A 25,275-nucleotide genomic window follows, 5' to 3' on the forward strand; every position below is an offset into this window, starting at 1 on the left:
ACTAGGTCGCTTCACGCACACGACAAGCTTGGTTTACTCGCGGAAATCCACCACCCCCCGCCGAAAAATTCTATTGACCAAATGTAGGCAACGTTTTCCAACTCGTCGAAACGTTTTCCATCTTTTTACAGAGCTGTAGGTGATTATTTTGTCAAAGAGTTCAGATTCATATTGTTGGTTGAATATTATGAAGGACAATATTATTAAGAATCATTGAATATCACAAAAAATGTAATTTATTAATTGTTTGTTATTTTTCAAGACAAGACATAATTATTATGTATATAACTTATATTTACTGTACTAGTTGAAATCTATTATTGGGTTCTATTTATTTGTTCAATTTTAGGTTTTTAGTTGAATAGCAATAGCTTTAAAGCCATTAAACTGTTATAACTGAATGTGAATATTTTTGGTTTCTGATACATTACTTCCGCCAGTACAAACTGCTTCTCAGTTAACCGCCAAGTTCAATTTCACAGAATCAAAATCTAACTTGCAGGGTCCCAGAAAACTGCATTAGATTCACTTGACCTCAAGGATACTGTCAAATCTAAATCAACAAAGTAATCTGAATATTCCGTAATCCAAAGTATATGTTACCTTACTTGCAACTAAAGATCGTATTATTGAACTATCAAAAAAAAAAAAAAAAAATCAAAATTATAGTGCAAATGAATATCATTATTGATTATATGTTACCTTACTTGCAACTAAAGATCGTATTATTGAACTATCAAAAAAAAAAAAATCAAAATTATAGTGCAAATGAATATCATTATTGATTTACCCGGCGCCACCACCAATTATGTAAGGAGTGCCTTCACCAATTATTTAAGGAGTGGGGAGAAGCCTCCACCAATTATGTAAGCAAGATGAGGAATGGTGTGGAAAGACGCCTCCACCAATTATGTAAGGAGGTGCCTTCACCAATTATGTAAGGAAGCGGTGACACTTCCTCTAAATATGTAAAGGGGAAAATGAAAAAAAAGAGAACAGAATAACTAGAACTTTAATTAATTGGTATCTTTTGGTTTTAAATGGTTGAATATGATAAAAATATTAATTTTAATCTAATGTGTAATAATAATAACAAACGTGCGCTTGTGCGATAGATAGAAATATGTACTTGAGATGGCTTTCATGTTTGGCATTGACTGAGTTTATATTAATACCCAAATTTTAGCTTTTGGGAAAGAGTTCGTTTTGATAGGACTGACAGTAAAGTCCAGCTATTCAGGTGAAAAAGATAGATTTTGCTCTTGTTTTATAATACAGTTTTCCTGTCGCAGTTCGGGCAGTTTTAAGAGAATTGTATTATTTTTATTGAATAAGACGGGATCTGAACCCATTTCACTAGATGAGTTATTTTATTTTTTTAAATAATAATTAACGTCGCGTTTCAACCAGTGAATGTTAAAGGGGAAAGCCATCTTTGGTAAGGTGGGTGTTATCCTTTTAATTTTTCTTTTTTAATTTTTCATAGCCACAAAGATTGTATCTTTAGCAGCAAGCGAGTAGTTTCCCCATTAATTTCATTTTAATATTGTGTTTGTATATAAATTCACATTCTACCTTTTTGGAATAGATAAAAATTAGTATTTATCATATGCAACAATTTAAAGCCGAAAAATACCAATTAATTAAAGTTCTATTTATTCTGTTCTCTTTTTTATCTCTATTTATCATTTCCCCCTTTACATATTTAGAGGAAGTGTCATCGCTTCCTTACATAATTGGTGAAGGCACCTTATTAGGTACATAATTGGTGGAGGCGTCTTTCCCCAACGTTCCTCATCTTGCTTACAATACCTCGAACTTCCAATAAAATTCACAATAAATTGAACAAGAATTTCGTAGTGATAAAATTTTCACTAATTTATTATCACTATTCGTGGAAAAGGTACTACATACAGCTTCTGCCTATGCTATAGAAGGATAGAAATCACTGGAAAAGTTAAATAATTTAACATGCTACATCATTTTAATCATGCATTCATACATAAGGTATCCCTATACAGTAGGGTACCTAGTTTCTTGTTTATAGCTTACCGGTATGGCAGATACACAACACAATTCAAGTCTCAAATGCCTACATAATAATATACACAGTATATGGCCAATTTCTTTGAGATGTTGTGTAAAGTGTGGTCAGCAGAACATGAGTTTGTCTGGCCGCCAGTAGATATTTGCTAGTCCATTTTAGTGTTGACCAATGTGCACCATTTGGAGGCCTAGGTACCTATAGTTTGAATTAATTGAATAATAATTTGCCCTACCTTAACCTACTGTGATTATCTTATTTATATACCGGTAATGCTATTATTGGTTTAATTTCGTGATTTTCTAAAATAGTTCATACTTTACCATGTAGGAGGTGGATAGTATTCTTTAATATCTATAATTTGTTATTGAGAACTATAGGCATATAGGGTTGGTTAGTATATTTACAGCCATTCTTATTCTTTCTTCCATGTAAATCTGGATAATAATTATATTATTCTACCAACTTAGATGTAACAAAAACTATTTCGTGTTTTTATCAACAAATCAAAGAAGTCTGCCACATGTGTTGAAATAATTGACCAGCGAAGTGAGGTCTAAGATTCAAGTCGACGGTTTGGCATTTCTCTTAATGTTTATATGTTACGCATTTATGACGAAACGCGGTAATAGATTTTCATAAAATTTGACAGTTATGCTCCTTTTTAAATTGCGCGTCGACGTATATACAAGGTTTATGGAAAATTTCCATTTCAAGGATAATATAAAAGGGAAAAGGAGCCTCCTTCATACGCCAATATTAGAGTAAAAATCAGCATATAGAATAATTATTCATCATGAATCAGCTGTCGAGTTGATTATAAATTGTATGTCATGATGCATGCAATTCAATAGCTCAATGTTCTCTTAATGTTTATATGTTACGCATTTATGACGAAACGCGGTAATAGATTTTCATAAAATTTGACAGTTATGCTCCTTTTTAAATTGCGCGTCGACGTATATACAAGGTTTATGGAAAATTTCCATTTCAAGGATAATATAAAAGGGAAAAGGAGCCTCCTTCATACGCCAATATTAGAGTAAAAATCAGCATATAGAATAATTATTCATCATGAATCAGCTGTCGAGTTGATTATAAATTGTATGTCATGACGCATGCAATTCAATATCTCAATGTAACTTGGTAAAAAATCAACAGCTGTGTAGACTATAAATTGCATGCCTCACTGAATGCAATTTTTATGCAGTATTTGAAATAGGATGCAAAGAACTTATAACAGCTTGTCTGGGCGCCTAGATGTCTTCTGTTTTTCTCGCGCTAAATTCCGGAAAGCGTTATATGATAATTAAATCTTGTGTAAGCATGATCTGATCAAATAAATAGTTGGTGTATCAGTGTAGATGTGCTTATGGTTTGGGACGTCGTTGAGTTATAAATGTTATTTATTCTATTGATAAAATTTTTGTTCATTATTTGTTATTATATTCTTTAATTTTTATAAATTTTGAATTCCCAATTTGTTTTATTTTTACTTTTTCATAAGTATTTGAAATCTTTGTATTTTTCATTTCTTAATTGGGTGTTATTTTTGTTGTTTGTATTATTTATTATTGCATAAGTTCGTATTATTTTTATCATTATTTTTCTTTTTTCATTTCTATCTGTACAATTTTTATTGTTAAGGAGACATATTTGGGGAAACCCGTTGTCTCCATTGTGAATAAATAAATGGATGAACTATTGATTTCGTGCAATAACGCATGCAATTAATAACTAAAATAACATAGTATTGCCTCTCGAACTTTCTCTGCTTTGAACTTGGGCTGTCCTGTTGCCAGTATGTCTTGAAGGAGATTAGCTATTGATGTTAGTATTTTTGATACACCAACCCCAACAGCCATTAGCCGTTTTCACACCGATATCTCGCCGACACGACATACTGACAGGATTTACTCTGATGGACAGTATAAGAGGAAGCTGCGGTTTCTAACTGCGCGATGTCTACTGTTCACAGAGCTACTAGTTGTATTATATCCAAACATAATATATTTATATTATTACAACGTTTCTATCAACTCATTTTCGATCTTAAAAATAGTATATGGGCAAACAAGGTTTTATAAATTAGAACCTACTTCAGGCCCCAAAACTAAAATAAACTTATGGTATGATCTTAAAAATAGTATATGGGCAAACAAGGTTTTATAAATTAGAACCTACTTCAGGCCCCAAAACTAAAATGAACTTATGGTATGATGATGTGAAAACAGTGCGTTTTTCTATTTGTGGGCCTGATATGTAAAAGTATAGTAGGTACTAATTTGTACAAACTTGTTTGGCATTGGGGGCCTTTAAATGCATGACAAATGTATATGGGCTATGTCAATTGGGCTTTTCCATTTTCTTCCCACAAATAATGTAAAAACAATGGAAATTAGCTGTTAGATGTTGGCAGTGTTTTGAAAATTTTATTGATAAAGAGGTGCCTGTATAATGTACGAGGTACATGAATTATTTTATGTTTTATATGCATGATCTATAATGTTGTGAAGTGCTATGTTACTGCTGTAAATTGTTTATTGTCACGTTGTTGTGTTTTTGACAATACATTATTTGAAATTCTAGCCAGTTCGTCTATCATAGCCTAGTTAATTGATGCTAGCATGATAATTATATTTGCTACAGTACTTATACTACGACGGTATACTTTCTATACTTAACCAAGTTTAGAAAGTCAACGAACGTTTCTTGATATTCTTGACTGATTACCATACTTTATAATTATTATACTAGCAAAGTTTATTTGGCTGATTAATTATTGAATATCATACTTATATTTCAGTCGAATCAATAAGCCGATGAAACTTGGCCAGATGGCCTAAATAATTTTTGTTAAAAAACTCACCTTTTCTGTGAACCACTCTGTGATGTGGTTCATTCAAATATTTCCGTTATTTCATTCTATTTCCTATTGCTAAAGACCCCCATCCACGGTCAAACAAGTTCGTACAAACTAATACCGTACTTAACAACTAATACCGTACTCAACAACATCACACCCCAAAACACATTGTAATATGATGTAAAATTTCAAGTGTTTATTCTATTTGTGGGGCCTGATCTAAATTGTTATTCATATTGTAGTAGTCGGGGTCACTTTCATACGTGTTGATTGTCCATAATGTATTCAGTGTCCATAATGGAAGTGATTGAACTACTCAAAATTAATGGCTTACTGGTCCATAGAATTTATAGTATTAAAAATAATACTATAATACTCGGTTACTTGACAGCTGGGAGGATAAGACAGTGAAAGCTGTTTGTACATTTGCATATACTGAGAGCGAAGATTCCGAGGTGAAATTGTTCAAAGGAGAATGTCCGGGCCTTATAGTCGACTCGAGGGGACCAGAAACATTTGGATGGGATTCTTGTTTCCAACCGGATGGCTACACCAAAACATTTGCAGAAATGCCAAAGGATAAGAAAAATGAAATTTCTCATAGAAGTAGAGCCTTAGCTAAGCTTAAAACATTCTTTATAGATATGAAGGACTGTGAATAAGTAAATAGCAGTAATAAAAGTTATTTCTGGTGATTGAGCCTGTCTTTTTTTCAGCGTTGACTATTAATAATAAAGCTTTATTTACAACTGGCTCACCTGGCGAACTTCGTACCGCCAAAAAGTCAATGTATCTCATGTCAAACTTTACTTTATTTGGTGAATCATGAAATGTATCTGACAATCAATATTTTTATTTACATCTGAATACGGACTTCCTATGTGCTTAGTCATGCAGCATTCATTATTCCCAAAAAATATTCTTCTCAATCAATTGGTAGTAATAGCTAACAGTAAAGTGTTGAATTAAAAAAAATAGATACAGTAGGATAAATCAGTGTTTCAAAGATGAATTCAATGTTTTCATAGTTGTTGATTGTCAATAGATGGTCCAGGAAATATGCGATGTACAATGAAACACACAGAATTACATATTCTTTCCATCTTCCATTTTAGGATGAATATAAGCTAAGCTAAATTTGAAAAAAGTTTTAAATTATTCTGCCATTAATGAATACAATATGAACAACTCTCTTCCATGAGGTGAATAATTTTTTTCCAACATTTTCCGGTTACTCATTGATAGGGGAGTGATAATTATTTGTATAGGTCTTCTAAGGAACCATTATCTACAGCTGGTATCAATCAACTACACTTCAACTCCAAACTACCGTTGTAATACCAGTAGCCTATACAATTTATCATAGGGTGACATGTTTATTACAGCTGGTAACTTTAGATGCTAAATCATAGGCCTATTATCCCAATATGATCTTGAATCATGATCATCTTTCCGTTCTTCGGTAAAACATTGGTCTGTAAAATGGATTAATAAATAATCATTATCAGCCACCCTATTAAAATTTCTGGTCAGAAACCATCCCCAATATTCACACAACATATTCACAAAGTTTCATGCCGTTATGTCAAGTATTTTTCAAGTCATAGGGAACAAACACACAAACAGACATTCATTTTATATATATATATATATATATATATATATATATATATATATATATATATGCATATACTGAGAGCGAAGATTCCAAGGTGAAATTGTTCAAAGGAGAATGCCCGGGCCTTATAGTCGACTCGAGGGGACCAGAAACATTTGGATGGGATTCTTGTTTCCAACCGGATGGCTACACCAAAACATTTGCAGAAATGCCAAAGGATAAGAAAAATGAAATTTCTCATAGAAGTAGAGCCTTAGCTGAGCTTAAAACATTCTTTATAGATATGAAGGACTGTGAATAAGTAAATAGCAGTAATAAAAGTTATTTCTGGTGATTGAGCCTGTCTTTTTTCAGCGTAGACTATTAATAATAAAGCTTTATTTACAACTAGCTTTTTAAATAATATATAAATTATTAAAATATATAGATATATATATTTAGTTCAGACGTGAGACGTCTATAGTTCAGACGTGATGATGCGTCAAACATAATTTTCCTATCCCGTACGTGTGTATAAGCCAACTCTTTATTTTATTATAGATATGGCTAACAACTGCAAGAGATAGGAGTGTGGAACAGAATAGTTGTGAAACTATGATAGCGCCAGAAGTGTCTCAAAACACAATAGTAGGTACTACATGAACTTTTTGAAAGTGATTTGAAAACAAAATGTTAAAACAACAGAACTGAAATTTTTCAACCTTATCATTCTACATCCATTTAGAGAGGCTTTTGTTTGGGCCGAATGCCTCTCTAAATGGTTTAAAGCCTCTCTAAATGGAGGTAGAATGATAAGGTTGAAAACTTTCAGTTCTGTTGTTTCAACATTTTGTTTTCAAATCACTTTGAAAAAGTTCATGTAGTAGGAAACAAACACACAAACAGACATTCATTATATATATATATATATATATATATATATATATATATATATATATATATATATATATATATGTATATATATATATATATATATATATTTAGTTCAGACGTGAGACGTCTGTGTTTTGAGACACTTCTGGCGCTATCATAGTTTCACAACTATTCTGTTCCACACTCCTATCTCTGGCAGTTGTTAGCCTATAGTTGTTGCAGTGTTTTATCTATAATAAAATAAAGAGTTGGCTTATACACACGTACGGGATAGGAAAATTATGTTTGACGCATCATCACGTCTGAACTATAGGACTAATTAACTTGAAATTTTGCATATAGGCTAGATTCTTAATATTAACCAAGGATGGTTATAGGCCTATTTTCAATTCTTCAAGATTTCACTACGTTAAGTTTTCAGATTATCAAGTTTGAAAATAGATCCTTGCGAAGCACGGGTTCCTGCTAGTTATATAATAATTATTAAAGAATCAACAGCATGGACTGATGTAAAAATCACTGTTACCCGTTCAGGCCAATCATAGGTCAGAAAAATGACACCAAAAAGGGATGATATTCTATTTTTGTTATCAGCAACTGGAAAAGCCTTATCATAATTATGCGGTAACACATTGTATGTTGAATAAGGATAAATATGAAGAAATTTATTTACTAATAAAAGGCAGATAATTCAAGTTTATTTATTGTAAAGCAAGAACTATTCTCTTACTCATCTCTGACGTGATGTATACGTCATACTAGTTCCACCAATAGCAAAAATTCTATGCAAATTAAGTAAGACGGAACTGCTCAGCAAAAGTTTCGAGAAGAGAGGCACTACTTCCCTTTTAATGCCTTCACTGTAAAGACCTTGTTCTAAAAGTTACCATTTTTCCAGTGAGATTCTTATTTGTTAAATTTATGTATTTTAATTGTTAGCCTGAGGAAATATTATTTGTTATATTTGTAAATTATTCTATCAATTTATTGCTTCCATAAACGTAAATATTATTATTCATTTTTGATTGGTGAAGGAAATAATTAATTTCTAAAAAATCTCCCACGTGCGGAAGATCGAAGTTTGGACGAGCCATTGAATCTAAATTAATTTAAAGAAACTACTATGCCAAGAAGGATGACGCGAGTTCTCTTTTTATTTTATGAAGCCACACCCTTCGCTTCGAAAAGTACAAAAATCACTTCAATTTTACTTTGCTAAATAAATTGGCCACATCGAAAGCGCTATTAACATAAGTGTACTGAATTATAATTGTAAGTTTTTGTGGTCGTTTAAATGTCCTTATCTGCCTGAACCACGACCCTGATTAAATTTCAAATATCGTAATATTTCTGTTTTAAATAATTTGGAATCTTAATTTATCTATAAGAGTTTTTAAACTTTGTAAAAAGAACGTGCATGATAGCCCAGCATCATAGCACAAATTCAAATAAGCCTGTCAGCAGAAAGTTATTCAAAGCTTGAAACTGTACTGTTTATTAACTATTATTACTGCTCATTATATTTCAAATTTAATACTTTATTTCCTGAGTTTGATTATTTCTTTAGCCCTTCAGATTTTGTGTTTGGCACGTTTGTACTTGTTAAGCACCGATCAAAGACGATCATTGAAATAATTGATTCAAATCTGGATAAAGGAACAGATCTAAGTGGAGATATTAAGTGGGGTCAGATCGAGATCAAACGTTCTCTGTCCTTACCTGCTAATATATCAGCTTCTATATGTGCCCTACTTTGACTTAGGAATAAAGTTCCTACCACCGAGCAGAAGCAGCTACAGCGTAAGAAATCACACAATAGAGCCTGAAACTTGGAAAGATTCTGTCCACGAAGTATCTTCTGAACGGCATTTGGTCTATCAAACCTATCCCAGTCCTTCAGAATTTATTAGTGGCGCAATCCCGCAAATTATATGCATCAAGTTCCTTGATCGACCTGTTTGATTTTGTACACTGTCTTCAGTAGCCTACAGGTAATAATTTAAGGTCTCTGAATCTAGTGTCTAGCAATTGCTACACTACGACTTATACTTGCAAGGAATATTATTCTCACACAGATAGTCATTGAACAGATCAAGGGTGTGCAGGAGTTTATGCCTCCCGCGATTTGGACTATTATATTGAATCTTATACTGAATCTCTCAGCCTGGTGTTCTATAGTGTTCATTCACACACTTATAAGTTTGAGATTACAACACCGAGGACTCAGTGTAAGATTTTATACATGTGTGACGTCTCCATCTGGGGCATTGCTCAAGTAAAAAAACCAGGAACCCCCCAAGGAGCGTTACATTTGCTATCCCATGAATCCGAACGAGCGTTTATCAAAACCTGTAGCATTACTTCGCTGACACCTTTGGATTTGGTTATTATAGATGAGCAGTGTACATTGAAATGACCTGAAGAGCTAAACTCCACGCCCAAGTATTTATATCTATTGCAGACCTCTATTTCATCGCCCTTATAATAGAAGGGTCTGTTATTTCTCAACCTTCCTTTATGAAATGGAAGTATCTTGGTCTTGGAAATGTTGACCCTCAATTTCAGACTTTCACAGTAATCCTCCAAGCATTTTATTTTGTTTCTCATGTCGGAAGGATGACAATGTCATCCGCGTACAAGAGAACTAGAACATCAGTGGAATCATCTATAGGTATGCCAGATAAACCTTTCTCTCTAAAGTAATGTTCTATGTCTGAAATATACAAAGAGAATAGAAGTGGGCTGATAGAATCCCCCTGTAAAACGCCTCTACCTACTGGGATAGATACATTCATATGGACCAGCTCTGCCTGTCTGTAAAGCTGACTGAGGAATCTTATAATCTTACCACTCACTCCCACCCTTCCCAACTTTTACCACAGATCATGATGAGGTACTCTATCAAATGCGGCTTCATAGTCCACAAATAATGCATAGATAGTCTTATGTCGGAATTCTACATTTTGAAATAGTATCGAGTATAAGACGAAGATGTTATCAATGCAGCCTCGATCTTTTCTAAACCCACTTTGTCCTTCTGGAAGAGCACCGCTATTTTCCGCCCACAACGACAAACGGATCTCAACTATTCTTGTAAGAATTTTCATAAAATTGTATTGATTAGGGCAATAATCCTATAGTTGCTAGGCTCATTGGGATCTCCTTTCAAAGATCTTAAAATCAAAGATCTATCACTATATAATATAATAATTATTATATTATACTTTGAATAAAACAGGCTGAGACTTGGATAAAATATCCGCTTCCCATAATATGACTGAATAAAGGTATATTCAATTCTGATAAAAACGTCTGTACACGGTCATATGGCCGTGCTTTTTACATGGTCGGGCTTTTTATGTAGCCATCTTTTTCAATTTCAATATAAGTGCTTGTCAAGAGGATATGTATGTCATGATTTCTGCCCTAAAATTCTTCAACAAGCTGCCTACTAGTGTAAAGGCCGCCTTCAAGAGAACCGCCAGGAAGCTGCTGTGTGACAAGTCATGTTATAAAGTGTGAATGAACTTTTGGGTGATGAGTTGATTTTTAATAAAAGTGGTCACTGTTGGATCTGCGATCTTCATAGTTGTGTGTGTTCGTAAATGGATGAAGCAGAAGGTATTAAAAACACTACATGCGAAAACTAAAAAAAACATAGATTGATCTTACCTTCTTGTGGTCTCCTCGAAGAAGATACGACTCAGAGGAGTCATCTCTTTCGCCGCTCTTTCCATTATTCTATGTCTGAGTTTTGTGACTGCAGGAAAATTATTATTTGCTGGACATGAATGAACTGCCACTTGAACCAAATGTCTGTGTGGCAGTTTCAATAAAATCTTTGCAGATCCTCGGCAACTATCTTTATGACATGAGAGCCTCCATGAATGTTTGGTTTTCTTTTTAATTCGATACCAATAACCATCCCCATTCGAATAAATTGCTCCGCCATTTTTTCCAACGCTCTCTTGCAAACTTCTCTTACCATCCATGATGAAGAGCAAACTATAAAAAGCAAAAAATAACAATCTTAATAAACCCAATAATAATAAACCTAACTCTAAAACCTAGCCAAACCAAACACTATAGTTGTGTTAAAGCTAAGCACTTTCAAATGAAACTTGGCTCAGTGGAGGTGTGACAACCAGTGAAATATTACCCGACAGATATATTGAATGAAAAAGACTAAGAAATTGTCAAAAAGTTTATTTTATCAGATATTGACAATGTTGTAATAACCGAAACCGGTATTTCTAGTTATCAATAAATCAGAGCCGTCGACTAATGTATAATTTAGCGAATTTATTCTGTTTTAGAATAAGAATAGGGTCGACTGCCGGATATATTTTGTTAGATTTGTAGTTGTGTATATGCATTATCACCATCGCCGTCAACCCCTTTAAATCATCAGCAGCGGATTCATCTAACCAGAAATTTCCAGATCTTGTTTACCACTCTGAGCGTTCTCGTATTTAGTATTGCAGCAGCAGCAGCCGTATCATCAAAACAATAAGCGGCTACTGAGTCGAGTCGGTATCATTCTTCTTGTAATTTCTGGTGAGAAATATTGTTTACCGGCCTGAATTAGTGTAACAATTAGTATCATTGTCATCATTAGCTGCACCCTTAGCATCAGCACTAGTGGATTCAAACCCTGTCACATGACCAGTGGCGTGATCGTCTTTTCAGACTCCCATTGGTCGGCAATCTCTTTTCCCCCGGCCTCCTAATTTTCAGCGACCCGGTGCTGCTTCAAGAAGACCTGGGAGAGAAGCAGTTGTTCGGTGAACGGGTTCGTGTATGGCTGCGTTCCGTGCGGCGCTCCCAATAGTGGTGTACTAGAGGGTTAATATTCTATTCTGTATTTTAGTGAATGGAATATTGTATGTCGAATTGCTGACTGTATTTGAAGGTGGATTTTCCTGGGGGATTCTCTGTCCTTGTAGGTTTCATTTAGGGCAGTTGTTCAGTGGTTGAGTGTGAGATCAGGTCGCGAATCTCCTCTCCTTACAATGTTCCCGATACTAATTATTATTCTATTTTGTGTTAACATAGGATATCGTAGGCCAAGTCCTGGACAACTCGGAGTTAGAACTCCCTTGTGGGTTTTTCTTTCTTGTCAGCTATTTTTCCTAAATTCGTATCACTGGGGGTGAACGAGTTATCCTTGGTTTGAAACCTGTAAGGGATCTCAAGTTTGTGCTACAAATAGTTGATTGGGAAATTTAGCTAGGCTCTTATAGCAGATTATTTTTGAGTACTTAATTTATAAGTCTCGACTCTGTCGCTTCACGACGTTCAAGTTTAATATGGGAAGTGGGGATCGGTTCGCTATTCTCCGTATCAGTATCCACGTCGATTCAGGTAATTGTATGTCAGGACTGGTAGTCCATATATTTTTCCTTCCCTGTAGTAAGGTGGCCTTCAGTTTAAAGAGTAATTCTTCTCCATTGAATTTTTATTCTTGTAGGGAAATCCCTGTCCTTTTTAAGAATAGTTTTTCTCAATTAATTTTTATTCTTGTGGGAAAATCCCTGTTCTTTTTGAGAAAAGTTTTCTCGATTAATTTTTATCCTTGTAGAGAAATTATTATCATTTATAGTAAGTTTTCCTTGCTTGGTTTTCATACTATAGAGTGGCCCAGTATTTTAACTTTTCTTAGCAGTTTCAGACTTGCTGTAATTCCAAGTAGGAAAATTCCAATCATTTCCTAGAGAACTCAGGTACAGCTTGAGTTCGTCCTTGTCGAAGTTGGTAGACTGTGACGTCCTTTCTCTTTCTTTCTCTTCACTTCCCCTATTCTAAAATCCTTCTAGCTCTCAGGTACAGCTTGAGGACTTCCTTGCCGAAGTTTCTAGACTGCGGCATCCTTTCTCTTTCTTTTTCTTAATTCTTCCTGTGTTAAAATCCTTCCTGATCTCAGTTCCAGATTCGAGATCGTCCTAGTCGCGGGTTTTCAGACCCGTGAATCCATTCTAAAATTCTTAGAAACCTGTCTTCTTTAATAGCAAATATTATTTGCTGGCTTTACCTGTGGAAAATTCACGAATTTTCCCGTGATCTCAGTTGCAAATTAGAGATCGATCTTTTGGTAGTCCTTAGACTGGCAATTACTTGGAAAAGTCTATTGAAATCTTTTCCTGAATTAGGAGTCTCTGACTCGATATTTTCCTTGTGGAAAATCCTGGAAAAATCCTTTCCTACCCTGACAACGATAGACTGTTGTCTTCCTGATATTATTCTACAGACTGTGTCTGTGAAAAATCTTTTCTATCCTCTCATAATAGTCGACATACTGACTATTAATCTAAAAGCGTTTCGGACGATTGAGAGTGATTCCCATACCCTTAAGGGCAGTCACAGATTGGCCCTTAATAACCGGCGCGCAGTCATCAGATTAGCGCAGAAATCCTGTTTAGCAGTTTCAGAATTGCTGAAAATCCTTTCGCAGCTGCAGGCTCGCGATTCAGAAATCCAACAACCGAAACCTTATCCTCTAAACTTTAATTACCACATAATTGAAATTGATATACTGTATTTAGCTAGCAGGTCCAGCTTGCTGAGAGCTAGAGCGCAATTCTGAGATTGCGGATTATTGAGCAGATATTTATTTGCTGTAGAGAATAATAATCTTATTATTGATTCTCTGTTCCCTATACCCTATACCGTATACCTCATACCCTGCACCCTACTCTCTATAGCTTACACCCTATACCGTGCTCTATTTGACGATATCTTAAATATCATTAACAACTCCATAGTTCCGCCATACCGTTACTCCATAGCCCTCACCTTAAACCCCATAGAAAAACCACATCCCGGGCTTGCAGGTACAGCTTGCTCGCCGTCAATTCGCAGTTGGTTCAGATTGTGTACTACCTTTATAAATAGAATTATTGGTAGGGATCTGATAGTCAGATCCGTCTCGTTGTATAGGGTTATCTTAATCTCCCTTAACACCCACCCTGTATTCCAAAGGCCGAGGGCCGAATCAGCCAGCAACGGCACGGACAAACACTCTTCCCCTGAAATTAAAAATCTCGCGAAAGAAGCAGAGGGTAAAGAATCAGGATAGAGGGAGAAGTGTAGGTCCGGTAACTCCACCTGTCAGTACGGCTACTGACCCCAACCCATATCCGACTGTAGCTAGTCCGTGTTGTAGCAATACTTCGCAATTATTAGGAAACCTAGAAGGTGGAATAGGACATCCTAATAATATATGGTATTTAGAAAGGACAGGGATCCAGTAACGTCAGGTGAAAAAATGGGAGGAGGTGTTTTGATCGCATTTCATTAAAAATTTAAATGTGAGCGGCTTCCATTCATTGAAACAGACGACTATTCGGGTGAAGGTTTTCCGTCACATAATTCAAGAACTGGCATAGATAAGACTGGCCTAGAACTGGCATAGGTATGGTAAGTACGGAGATTTTTTTGAGAAACTTGATTTATGTATAATTTGAGCAATAAGAAATTACTTGTTATGGGAGACTTCAATTTACAAATAAATAACATTGAGTTCAAATTGGAAACAGGTTGTGATATTATTTGTAAAAATGTATTATCTTTTTTAGAATTATATAATTTATATTGCTGAATGATATTATGAATGACAATAAAACATTATACCTAGTAATTACTGATTGTTGAGGTTAGTCGGGAAAATGATTGATTAGTCGCAGCGAATTCGCATCCTCCTCCTCTATTAGGTTTTTTAAGATATTATGCATACTTCTAGTTTTGACGACGAGTCTGATCTGAAGAGTTATGATTTGAGACAGGCTGATTTTGTTGTTTGCATAATATACAATGCTTTCAGACAGGTTCACTGGGATGATGTTATATAAGAATTGGATGTCAATAATGCAGTGTGTATTTTCAATGAGATTTTTACTACTGTTTATAACAATTTTATGTATTTTAACAATTTTATTGTATTTATTAATGATATAATTAGATAAGTGGAGTCTTCTAGCATACTTTTATATGCTGATGACCTAACATGGAATAAGAGTATGAAAGGTCGCAATAATTGTAATTTGTTACAGAGAGATTTGAGTACCTAATTGAGAAGCATGGACTGTTGGGAAAAAATTGTTCTTCAATGTAAGTAAATACGATGCTGTGTCAATCATTAAAAGATACAATTAAATTATTTGTAATTACAAAATTTATGACAAAACTTAAGCATGGGTTAATTCTTTCAAGGACCTTGATGTGACTTTGAAAACAATATGTCATTCAAAGCACATATGGTCAATCAGCATACAGGTTAATGGGCTTACCCAGTAAAAAGGATTGGTTTCAAATAATTAGAAACATTCAAACATTAATACTAGGCTATTGTAAGACTTTTATCAGGTCTCGCTTAGAATATGGAATGATTGTTTAGTTTCAAAAACATATAATGATATGCTGGAAAGAGTTCAGAAAAGATTTCTACAATATCTGTATTAACCATTGTGTATCAATGGGCCACATGAATAAAGTTGAGCATTTGCTTCATTTTCTATGAATAAACGTAAGCAAAACTTTTTGCTCATGCTCATCAAAAAAAAAGTTTGAGCATTTGCTCAATAGTAAAAGCTTGTACTCAAAATTGTATGAATAAACTAGAAAATTTGCTCAACCTTTTCAAAAAAGGTGAGTCTAGTCTGGAGCAGCTTTTCACCTTTTGCTCTTGGAAAATGGCTCAACTGATTTGTATGAGGAAGAGGAAACTATACCAGATACGATCACAAACAATAGTTGAAAACCATAAAACTCTTTTTAGATTTAACCATGATATATATCACCATTATTCCTACAAAAGAATAAATACAAAGATACCTATCGGCCTATCGGATGGAGTTCCAATGGGGTAGAGCCCTAGTTGTCATGTTACTTCTATTTTCCTGCAATCACATAATGGGAAATATGCATTAAGAAGATGAGAGTGTAGACGATTATAAGAAGGCTATTGATATTATAAGCTTATTCTGAAGATTATTATAGAGATGACATTTTTTACACTATTATTTCAAAATTCTAAACTCAATTCATAAATAGAAAACAGAGCAGACGATGCAGACACAAGCGGTGTATCCTATACTAAATTTGCTGTTTCAAATAAGACATACTAATTTAATCATAGGGACTGTACCATACAGATACGACATGCTGCCCTCCTCATCCGTGAATATCTTGATAGAATCACTCAATGACCATCCGAGGGAAACTATCTCTAAGAATGCTATGTTGCTGGAGACATGGGATCTTTCTGCTGTTGAACATACTAGGCACGGTCTTCACACTAATAAAAGAGGGAAAATGAGAATTGTCAAAAGGATCTGTACTATAATTGGTGACTCTCAATGGGAAACAAACTTGTTTCTCTCTTCCCACTTTGAATAGGAGATCATCAATTAATGATTTACATGTAGTTGAAATATTAAACATTGCAGGCTCTGAGGATACTATCGGTGTGGTTCCTACCTGTCTTGACGCTTTGTCTTCCAGACATTCAAATGGAGAATTAAATTTTAACTGTTAGCTCATGACAATGAGGTTGATTATGATCATAGTATGGTCAACAACTTCAGCCTGGATTCACAACTTATTGGCCTACCAATAACTATAATTCTTAGTCGAACTAGAAAACCAAAACCTCAAACAGATATAGTCCTTGATTTTTCAAACCTAATCAGCATACCCCTGATTGTGTCAAGTAAGAACAGAAGGAGAGATGTACAGGCTTCAGAAAATCAGTATGGTAAGAAATTAAAATTCTGCTCTGTCGATGTTCAATGCATGAGGAATAAGATGAGTGAGCTTGAGTTGCTTTGCTTGTTGAATAAAATTGATATAATGTGCATTTGCGAGCATTGGCTGGTTGATGACGAAATCACGTACTATAGCACTCTGGGTGATCTCAGAAGGGTGGCTCATTTCTCCAGGGAATCCTCAGGTGGTGGCGTGGCTGTGTTTGTGTGTGCAAGTATGGTGCAGTTGGTGGTTACCCTGAACCTGAAGGAGTTTTGTTTGGAGAAGCACGCTGAATTTGCTGGGGTACTTATCCCTGGATTGTCACTTGTTGTGATAAGTATGTACCGCTCACCATGTGGTGATATTGAATGTTTTCTTGAGCGGCTTGAGTTGTGTGTTGCTTTTCTCAGTGATATGTGTTTGTCTATTGTGATTAGTACAGACCATAATATTGATTTGCTAAGTAATTCTGCTACAACTGCAAGATTTTTGAATTTGTTGAGAAGTCTAAATTTATATGGTGCCATACTTCAACCTACAAGGGGCAATCCATCCCTTGACAATTTTTTACAAACTTGGATCATTGGAGCTATGTGGCAGAGGTGAGCATTGAACAGATTGCCGACCATAAACATATTTTTATGGAAGCTGCGTTTGGGTCCGGTATTGAGGAAAATGTAAATAATTTTGGTAAGAGGATCCCTCACAGAGTGTTCAGTGACGGTGCAGTCAGGCTATTTTGTGAATATTTGGTGGCATGTGGTGGTGTCTGGCATGATTTGGTCTCCACTATGCAGGCAAACATTGGCTACAATTATTTCATTCAGAAGTTTCAGGAAGGCTTTGAACGTTTCTTTCCAATAAGAATGAGGCTAAGGGGTTTTGACAGGTTTGTAACAAAGAGAAGGAACTCCACTCCACAGGTGAAGGATTGGTTCACTGATGAGCTAGCCCAAATGAGAGACATGGTTTTGATGGTTGGTGATTTAGCTGGGAGTAGGCCTTATCTATTAGAGTTAGCTACTAGACTTGAGAAGGAATACCGATTTAGATTGCGGGAGGCTAAGAAAAGTGCCAATGCCAGGTTCATTGCTGAGGCTCAAAACCCATGTAAAGCTGCCTGGGAGCTTATAAATTCACAAAAGCCCAAATCTAAAGGAACTGATCCAAGATTTGCAACTGCTGATGAGTTCAATAAGTTTTATGTCACATCTGTGGAGGGTATTTATTGTTAACAATATACAATGTGTAATGGGGTATTTAAAATTGTTCTATTACAAATGTTCAAGTGATGCATTCACCACTCTTCAAGAAATCCCAGCCAATGAAATTAATTTTGAATGGAGTCATGTTACAGGTGATGATATTTTCAATATTGTGAATGGGTTTAGCAGCTCAAAGGCAAAAAATATATATGGTATGAGTGTTGCTTTTCTGAAACAGATCATTGTTCCTCTGTACCTAATACTTGCTTGTCCAATTAATAAGTTTATAGATCAGAGTGTCTTCCCGAATGAGCTCAAGGTTTCACGAACGGTCCCTGTCCACAAAAAAGGTGCTGTAGACAATGTATGTAATTATAGATTCATTTCCATTATTCCAGTATTTGCCAAAATTTATGAAACAGTATTATGTGTCCAGCTTTATGAGTATTTCGAGAACAACAATCTGCTGGTTCCTGCTCAGTTTGGCTTTAGGAAGGGAAAGTCCACTGTGTTGGCCGTTCATACTCTTATACAATCAATCCAAGATGCTTTTGAAGGTAAAAAATCATCCTCACTTCTGATGTGTGACTTGACACGTGCATTTGACTGTGTTTCACATGATCTATTGTTGAAAAAGCTAGAGAGGTATGGTCTAGGAGTCAGTGCTATTAATTTGATGAAATCTTATCACGGTAATAGGTCCCAGGTTGTGGAATGGAATGGAGAATTGTCAGGCTCTGCTCCTTTACACTACGGAGTCCCACAAGGGTCAGTATTAGGGCCTTTGCTCTTTCTTATTTCAATAAATGACCTTTATTACTCAGTGAATGGTGGCGTTCTTCTGTTTGCTGATGATACGCCTCTTTTTGCTGAGCATGATAGTATCGAGTCTGCCAAGTTGGTTGTTAGAGAGCTGTATGATAGTGCTTCCCAGTGGTTTAGTGCAAATAGACTTGCCCTGAATAATGATAAGACTCAGGAGCTAGTTTTTAGTCTCAATCCCCAGAATTCCACTACAGATACAGTGAAACTGTTAGGGTTCTCCCTGGACAGTAAGTTGACGTGGGAGACTCATATAGATCAACTATGCATCAGGCTCAGTAGGGTTGTGTTCTTGTTGAGGAGGCTTGTGGATTGTGTGCCTGACACTTTTGTGCGTCAGGCATACTTTGCCTTTTTTCAGAGCCATAGGCCTATAGCCTATGGAACAATCCTATGGGGACATGCGACCAGTGTGGATAGGGTCCTGTTGCTGCAGAAGCGAGCGGTTAGGGTTGTGGTGAGGGCTGGAAGGATTGATCATTGTAAACCACTGTTCATCTGGTTGAAAGTGATGACAGTCTTCAATCTCTATTTAAATGAGTGCTTGACGTTTGTGAAGAAAAATCTAGATTCATTCACTTTAGCTAATGAAATTCATGGTCATGTGACAAGGAGAAACCAGAATATATTCCAGTTAAGAGTCAGATTGGAGCGAACAAGTAGAAGCTTTCCCTCATCTGGTATTAGGTTTATTAATATGCTACCTAACGAAATAAGAAGCCTGCCCCTTGTGACTTTCAATAGAAGGTTGAAGTCATGGTTGATCTCCAATCCCTTCTATTCTATTAACGAATTCAGGGAGGCCAACCTCAATTCGATGATTGCCAGATCATCTGTATAGTAATTACTTTTTTTATTATATTTGAAAGTTAACCACATTACATTTTTAGGCTGTACTAATTTCATCTCTAAGGATTAAAACTTATTTTGCATGTATTATATTCCTAAAGAATAAGTTTAGTGCATTCTGTGATAATAATTTAAGTTGATAATATATTTGTTATTGTAATAATATGACTTATCTGTAAATTGACCTAGCCTAATGTACTTGATGTATTTTTTTTGGCTGAAATAAATCATTGAATCATATACTAGCATATTTAGCACTTACGTGAGTTATAAAAACAAAGTAAGGCCACAAAGGCGAATCAGCTAATGAAAACTCTTTAAAATATGTGAGCATTTGCTCCAGACTTCAGGAGCATAAGTTGAGAGTGTAAAGCTTATTCATATAAAAATGAGCAAATGCTTAATATGCTTCTACCTAATGCTCATGAGCAAAACCTTATGCTCCATGCTCATGCTCACGAGCATATGCTTTGGTTTTATTCATATGGCCCAATGTCTCAATCATGTCAAGGTGAATTATAACTCCTATTTTCAGCAGGGTATGTGTCACAACTATAATACTAGAGGTAGGAATAAACTAGTCAAAGTTTTGCCACTACGCAAATACTCAGAAAACTTTCAATTACATTTCTCTGAGACTTTTCAATGTTTTGCCTGAGAATATATAAAAATAACCATTAAAAATAATCACTAATAGAGTTAAAAGATTTCTGTTGACAAATCCAATTTATGAAATAGAAGAGTTCTATGACGAAGTTGACAATATGCTTGATTAGCAACTAGGTATCCCTATGAGTGAACTAGTCATATGATTGATATGAACAGTCAATGCCGGATTTATTGACATATCCCATAATCCCACAAAAGCAGCATGGTATTTCATCAAGGACTCTTACAAGGTGGACACAGTGATAAAGTGTAGGTCTAGTCCTGATGAGTCCAACAGGGCTTTTCTGAATACTGTGGTTGAGATAGTGGATGACATTCCAGATTCGGGTCATGATCCAGCTTCATCCGTTCCTGAAACTCCACATGTGTTCCATTGTTTCAGGCCATTAAATGCCATTGAGCTGGTGAATATTGTAGAGAGTTTTAAAACCACCTACAGTCAAGACATCTATGGCCTATCGACATATATGTTCTCAAGAAGGTTATCAGTGTATTGGTTAGCCCGCTCCTCCTGTTGGTAAATGCCTGCCTCACTGATGGAGTATTCCCAGACTGCCTCAAGTTGCTAGAACTGTGCCCATATTTAAAAAAAGCAACCCTGATGATATTAGTAATTTCAGGCCAGTTTCCATTGTGCCAATCATTGGTAAAATCATAGAGACTGCTATGTTGAGGCAAATGAGCAAGTATCTGGAACATAATAACCTCCTGGGCGATATGCACCATGGTTTTAGAGGGGGCAGGTCCACTACATCGGCTGTGCTTTCACTTGTTCGGAGGATACAGGAGGCTTATGAAGGACAGGGATCAGTTGAATTGGTATTGTGTGATCTCTCAAAGGCCTTTGATTGCGTGTCTCATGTTATCTTGTTGAGGAAGCTGGCTAGATATGGCTTTGAGGGACCGGCATGGAAGATGGTTGCTGACTACCTCCAGGATAGAAGACAGGTAGTTTCTATAATGGGTGTGTTATCAAATGAAAAAAATGTACCACATGGGGTTCCACAAGGTTCAGTACTTGGCCCGCTGCTGTTCCTGCTGATGATAAACGATTTGCACCTGGATGGTTCAAGCTTGCTTTTTGCTGATGACACCACCATCATTGGTCAGGGCAGATGCCAAATTCGAAGCACAGGAGCTCTTTTCTGAGGCTAAGAAGTGATTCTCCAATAACAAGCTGAAATTGAATGAGACCAAGACTCAGGGGATTGTCTGTACCCTAAGTAGAACAGAGATTCTTGATGCTGATTCTGAATCTGTTTCCTTACTCGGTTTTTGTGTTGATAAAAAATTATCATGGGAGTCTCATATTTCCAAAGTCTGCAAGAGGCTCTCAAGAGTGATTTATCTGCTTCGGAAGATGAGAAGACTAGCCTACTTACTGTTGAACGCCTGTTGATGCTGTACCATGCAGTATTTGCCAGCCACATACAGTATGGCATCTTGATATGGGGACATTCGGCGCATGTGAAGGACATACTCCTGCTGCAGAAAAAAGCACTTCGTGTAATGACGTTTAGCAAGTATGATGCACACTGTCAGCCCATATTCCAACGTTTGGGCATCCATACAGTTCATGGCATGTACATATTGTCATCGCTCCTACACGTCAGGAGAAACATCTGCACGTTTGCTAGAAGGGAGGAAGTGTACTGCCTGGAACTCGAAGGGGGGTTGACTTGGATGTGCCGCGCTGTCGCCTGTCAAGAGTGAAGGACAGTTTTCCTGTTTTGGCGGTGCGAATGTTCAACTGCCTGCCGAACTCGGTTAGGGCAAGCCCAGTCAATGTCAAGAAGCTCATGAAAAAGTGGCTTGTTGGTAGGAGCTTCTACCGGTTAGAGGATTTTTTCGGCAAAAGCTTTGCTGGACTGTGACACTGCCTACAGTTTTATGTACCATGTTTAATTGACACGATCTATCCAGGAAGACCTGGCCCTGATTACGAATTTGGGATATTTGGATTATGTCTTATGACTGTGTTTTACTTATATATGTTTTATTGTAATGACTTCTTGCTTGTGATTATGATTCAATCTATCATTAACATTTGTAATGCAATTGATGTTCTCAATTAGCTGATGGGTTTTACTTGTTTACTATTTCCTACACTGATTTACTCGATTCATTCTATCTACAGAGTTTAGAGAGAAGACGAAAGCTGAATTGCCTTGTTTATTCTCTTAAAACTTTTTGTTCTATCTATGATGACATTTCAACTTTGTCATATATAAATATCAACGCAACTGCCGAACAAGATTCATGGATTTTTTTTCAATATAAATCATGTTGTACTAACTTAATGTTACATTTTTCTACTTATAAATCAGTTTGTTTAGTTAGCGAATAGTAGGCCTACTGCCTCTGAAATAGAAATATTTTTTATTTCGTCTTCACGGTTCTATAGATTTTTCAACTCTGAATCAATTTCAGTAGAGGCCTCCTTGTTAAGGTCTACGAAATAAGGTGATTGTAATTTGTAATATTTAAACCTCTAAGATGTGTATGTTTTTTTTAAACTGTTGTAATAATATATGATTTTCCTTACTTGCAGAGTGATAAAAGTGTAAACTCTGTTATATAACTCTTGTAAATAAATTAAATACTAAAGTTGAATAACATACACAACATTGAACAAACTTAACCTCAATTCATAACAAAACAAAACAACAACTCCAACCAATAAAAATAGCACAGAATAAGCACAAAATTGATTAGAAATAGTACCCACATTATAAGTAGGCTACTTACTCTTAAACAGAAGAAAAATCACATTATTTTGAATCTTATTGACCGAGCGAAGTGAGGTCTAAAGGTGTGTATAGATATGCGCGCCCCGAACATGAGCAATTCACTTTCACTTTTAATCAGCTGAATATATCTGTATTTTTATAGAAACGGTAAAAGCTTGGCACATCGCCTACTAGATCTACATGGCCAGAACATACAGCCGATCAGCTGTTCAAAAGCGTACACTTCAACCCGTGTTTACATTGAAATCCCTATGTCGAATGGAATTTTTCATGAATAAACGTTAATAATTCAACTGATAACTACTTTTTCGAATAAAGGATTGTTATTTTATTTTACCAATACAATTTTTATCCTTCATCATGAATTTCAAGGGTAGTAATCATCGAGTTCTCTTAATATTCTTAGTTATTGGTTAACCAATTTGTAGGTCACCCTTGTTTTAAATTAGCTTTTTCAAATTCAAACATGTATTTCAATTATTGTCAAAAAATATAGTGTAAAGTTGAGTTGCTTGAGCTTTGAACTAGGCCTACCTATTGTTTTTTTTCAATTTTGATTATAGTATTGCTCAATTTCTACGAGAGGAATTACAATCACAGCTTTTGTAGGTTGCTAATATTTATAGATTTATTAGATTTAAGTAATTTTTAGATTAAACATAATTTTTTTGAAAAGGTAAATTGGTAGGCTATCACTCATTTTATTATATAAGTCACTATTGGAATAAGAATTCTTCTCAAATCATAACAAGAACCAATGGCTTGAAATAGAACACTTTTGCAGTGTAGGTTATCTCTTATCTTTAGTATTAAAACAGAACATACAGTACGGTATTTCTAACAATATTACCGTATTATAAACGAAAATATGTGATCAATGATTATACTGCTAGCTTACTCAGTAAAGGATTTCAATATTCAGCCTGATCCAGTAACTTACATAAATCATTTTTATCTAATCTGTTTCTACTCTTAACAAAGAGAGTTTGACACAATTTGAAAATTTGACGTTTCCCCGATCCAAGACCGTGAGGAATACATCTTACTCATCGGAAGTAAGTACCGGTAAGTGAAGTGTTCTTTATGGGTTATGACTGATAGATACAGAGTAAATAATAATTTGTTGCAGAGTGAGATATCAAGAGTTTTTTATTTATAGCCTATCATATGTAAGACCATGTCATATCATGAAAAATCTATGTATATTCTTCAATATGTAGTGCTAATGAACCAATAATATGCCTATTGACGCTCTGGTAGGATACTAATTGAAAGATTTATTCTTGGTCACAACAGTAATAATATGAATAATATCCTGATACATGAGAATAAGGGTATGATCACATTGAATGGGTATGTGCAAATTTACGTCGAATCATGCATGACCTGAACGCAACCAAGTGCACGCTTACAGTGTGAGTGTTCCTTTTGCTCTTTTCAGATATTGTACATTTCTCGTCTGTACGCTTGGTTATGCATAATTAAGCGCACTCTTGTACAAATTATATTAATATTTATGATGGTCTCTTCTAACATGCAAAGCCTAGAGTCCCCCAGCTGAGTTAAGATTATCTGCTAAATGGCAGGGGAATCATTATAGCGCAATTAATAACCCAGTTCAGTGTTGCTATAAATTTGTCATTTCATTCCTTGAACTGTTATTTCATATGCTAAAAATTTGTATAAAATTTGAAAATTTTCTGCTCATTTGGTTTTGAAAATCCTGATTAAACACTGGAAAAGCCAATTTCTAGCACACCTTCTAAGCCCTTTCAATGGCATAACAAATACACCTCAAGTTACCTGAAATTTTGTACCAAACGTAGGAGTTTTCT

At 35.4% G+C, this 25,275-nt stretch overlaps 1 protein-coding gene across 1 annotated transcript in view; it reads right to left on the reverse strand.

Annotated features, from left to right (window-relative positions):
- LOC111058838 overlaps nt 1-23,478 on the reverse strand; it is a 61,411-nt gene extending 37,933 nt beyond the window's left edge. The window contains exons 1-3 of the mRNA XM_039430940.1: nt 23,439-23,478; nt 22,073-22,175; nt 11,074-11,406 (exon numbers count right to left, since the gene is read on the reverse strand). Of these exons, the coding sequence (XP_039286874.1) occupies nt 11,074-11,393 (320 nt within the window). The 5' untranslated portion in view covers nt 11,394-11,406; nt 22,073-22,175; nt 23,439-23,478. The remainder of the gene's footprint in view (nt 1-11,073; nt 11,407-22,072; nt 22,176-23,438) is intronic.
- Between the last annotated feature and the right edge of the window lie 1,797 nt (nt 23,479-25,275).

Source organism: Nilaparvata lugens, chromosome 6 (genome assembly GCF_014356525.2).
Source record: "Nilaparvata lugens isolate BPH chromosome 6, ASM1435652v1, whole genome shotgun sequence".
Lineage (NCBI taxonomy): Eukaryota > Metazoa > Arthropoda > Insecta > Hemiptera > Delphacidae > Nilaparvata > Nilaparvata lugens.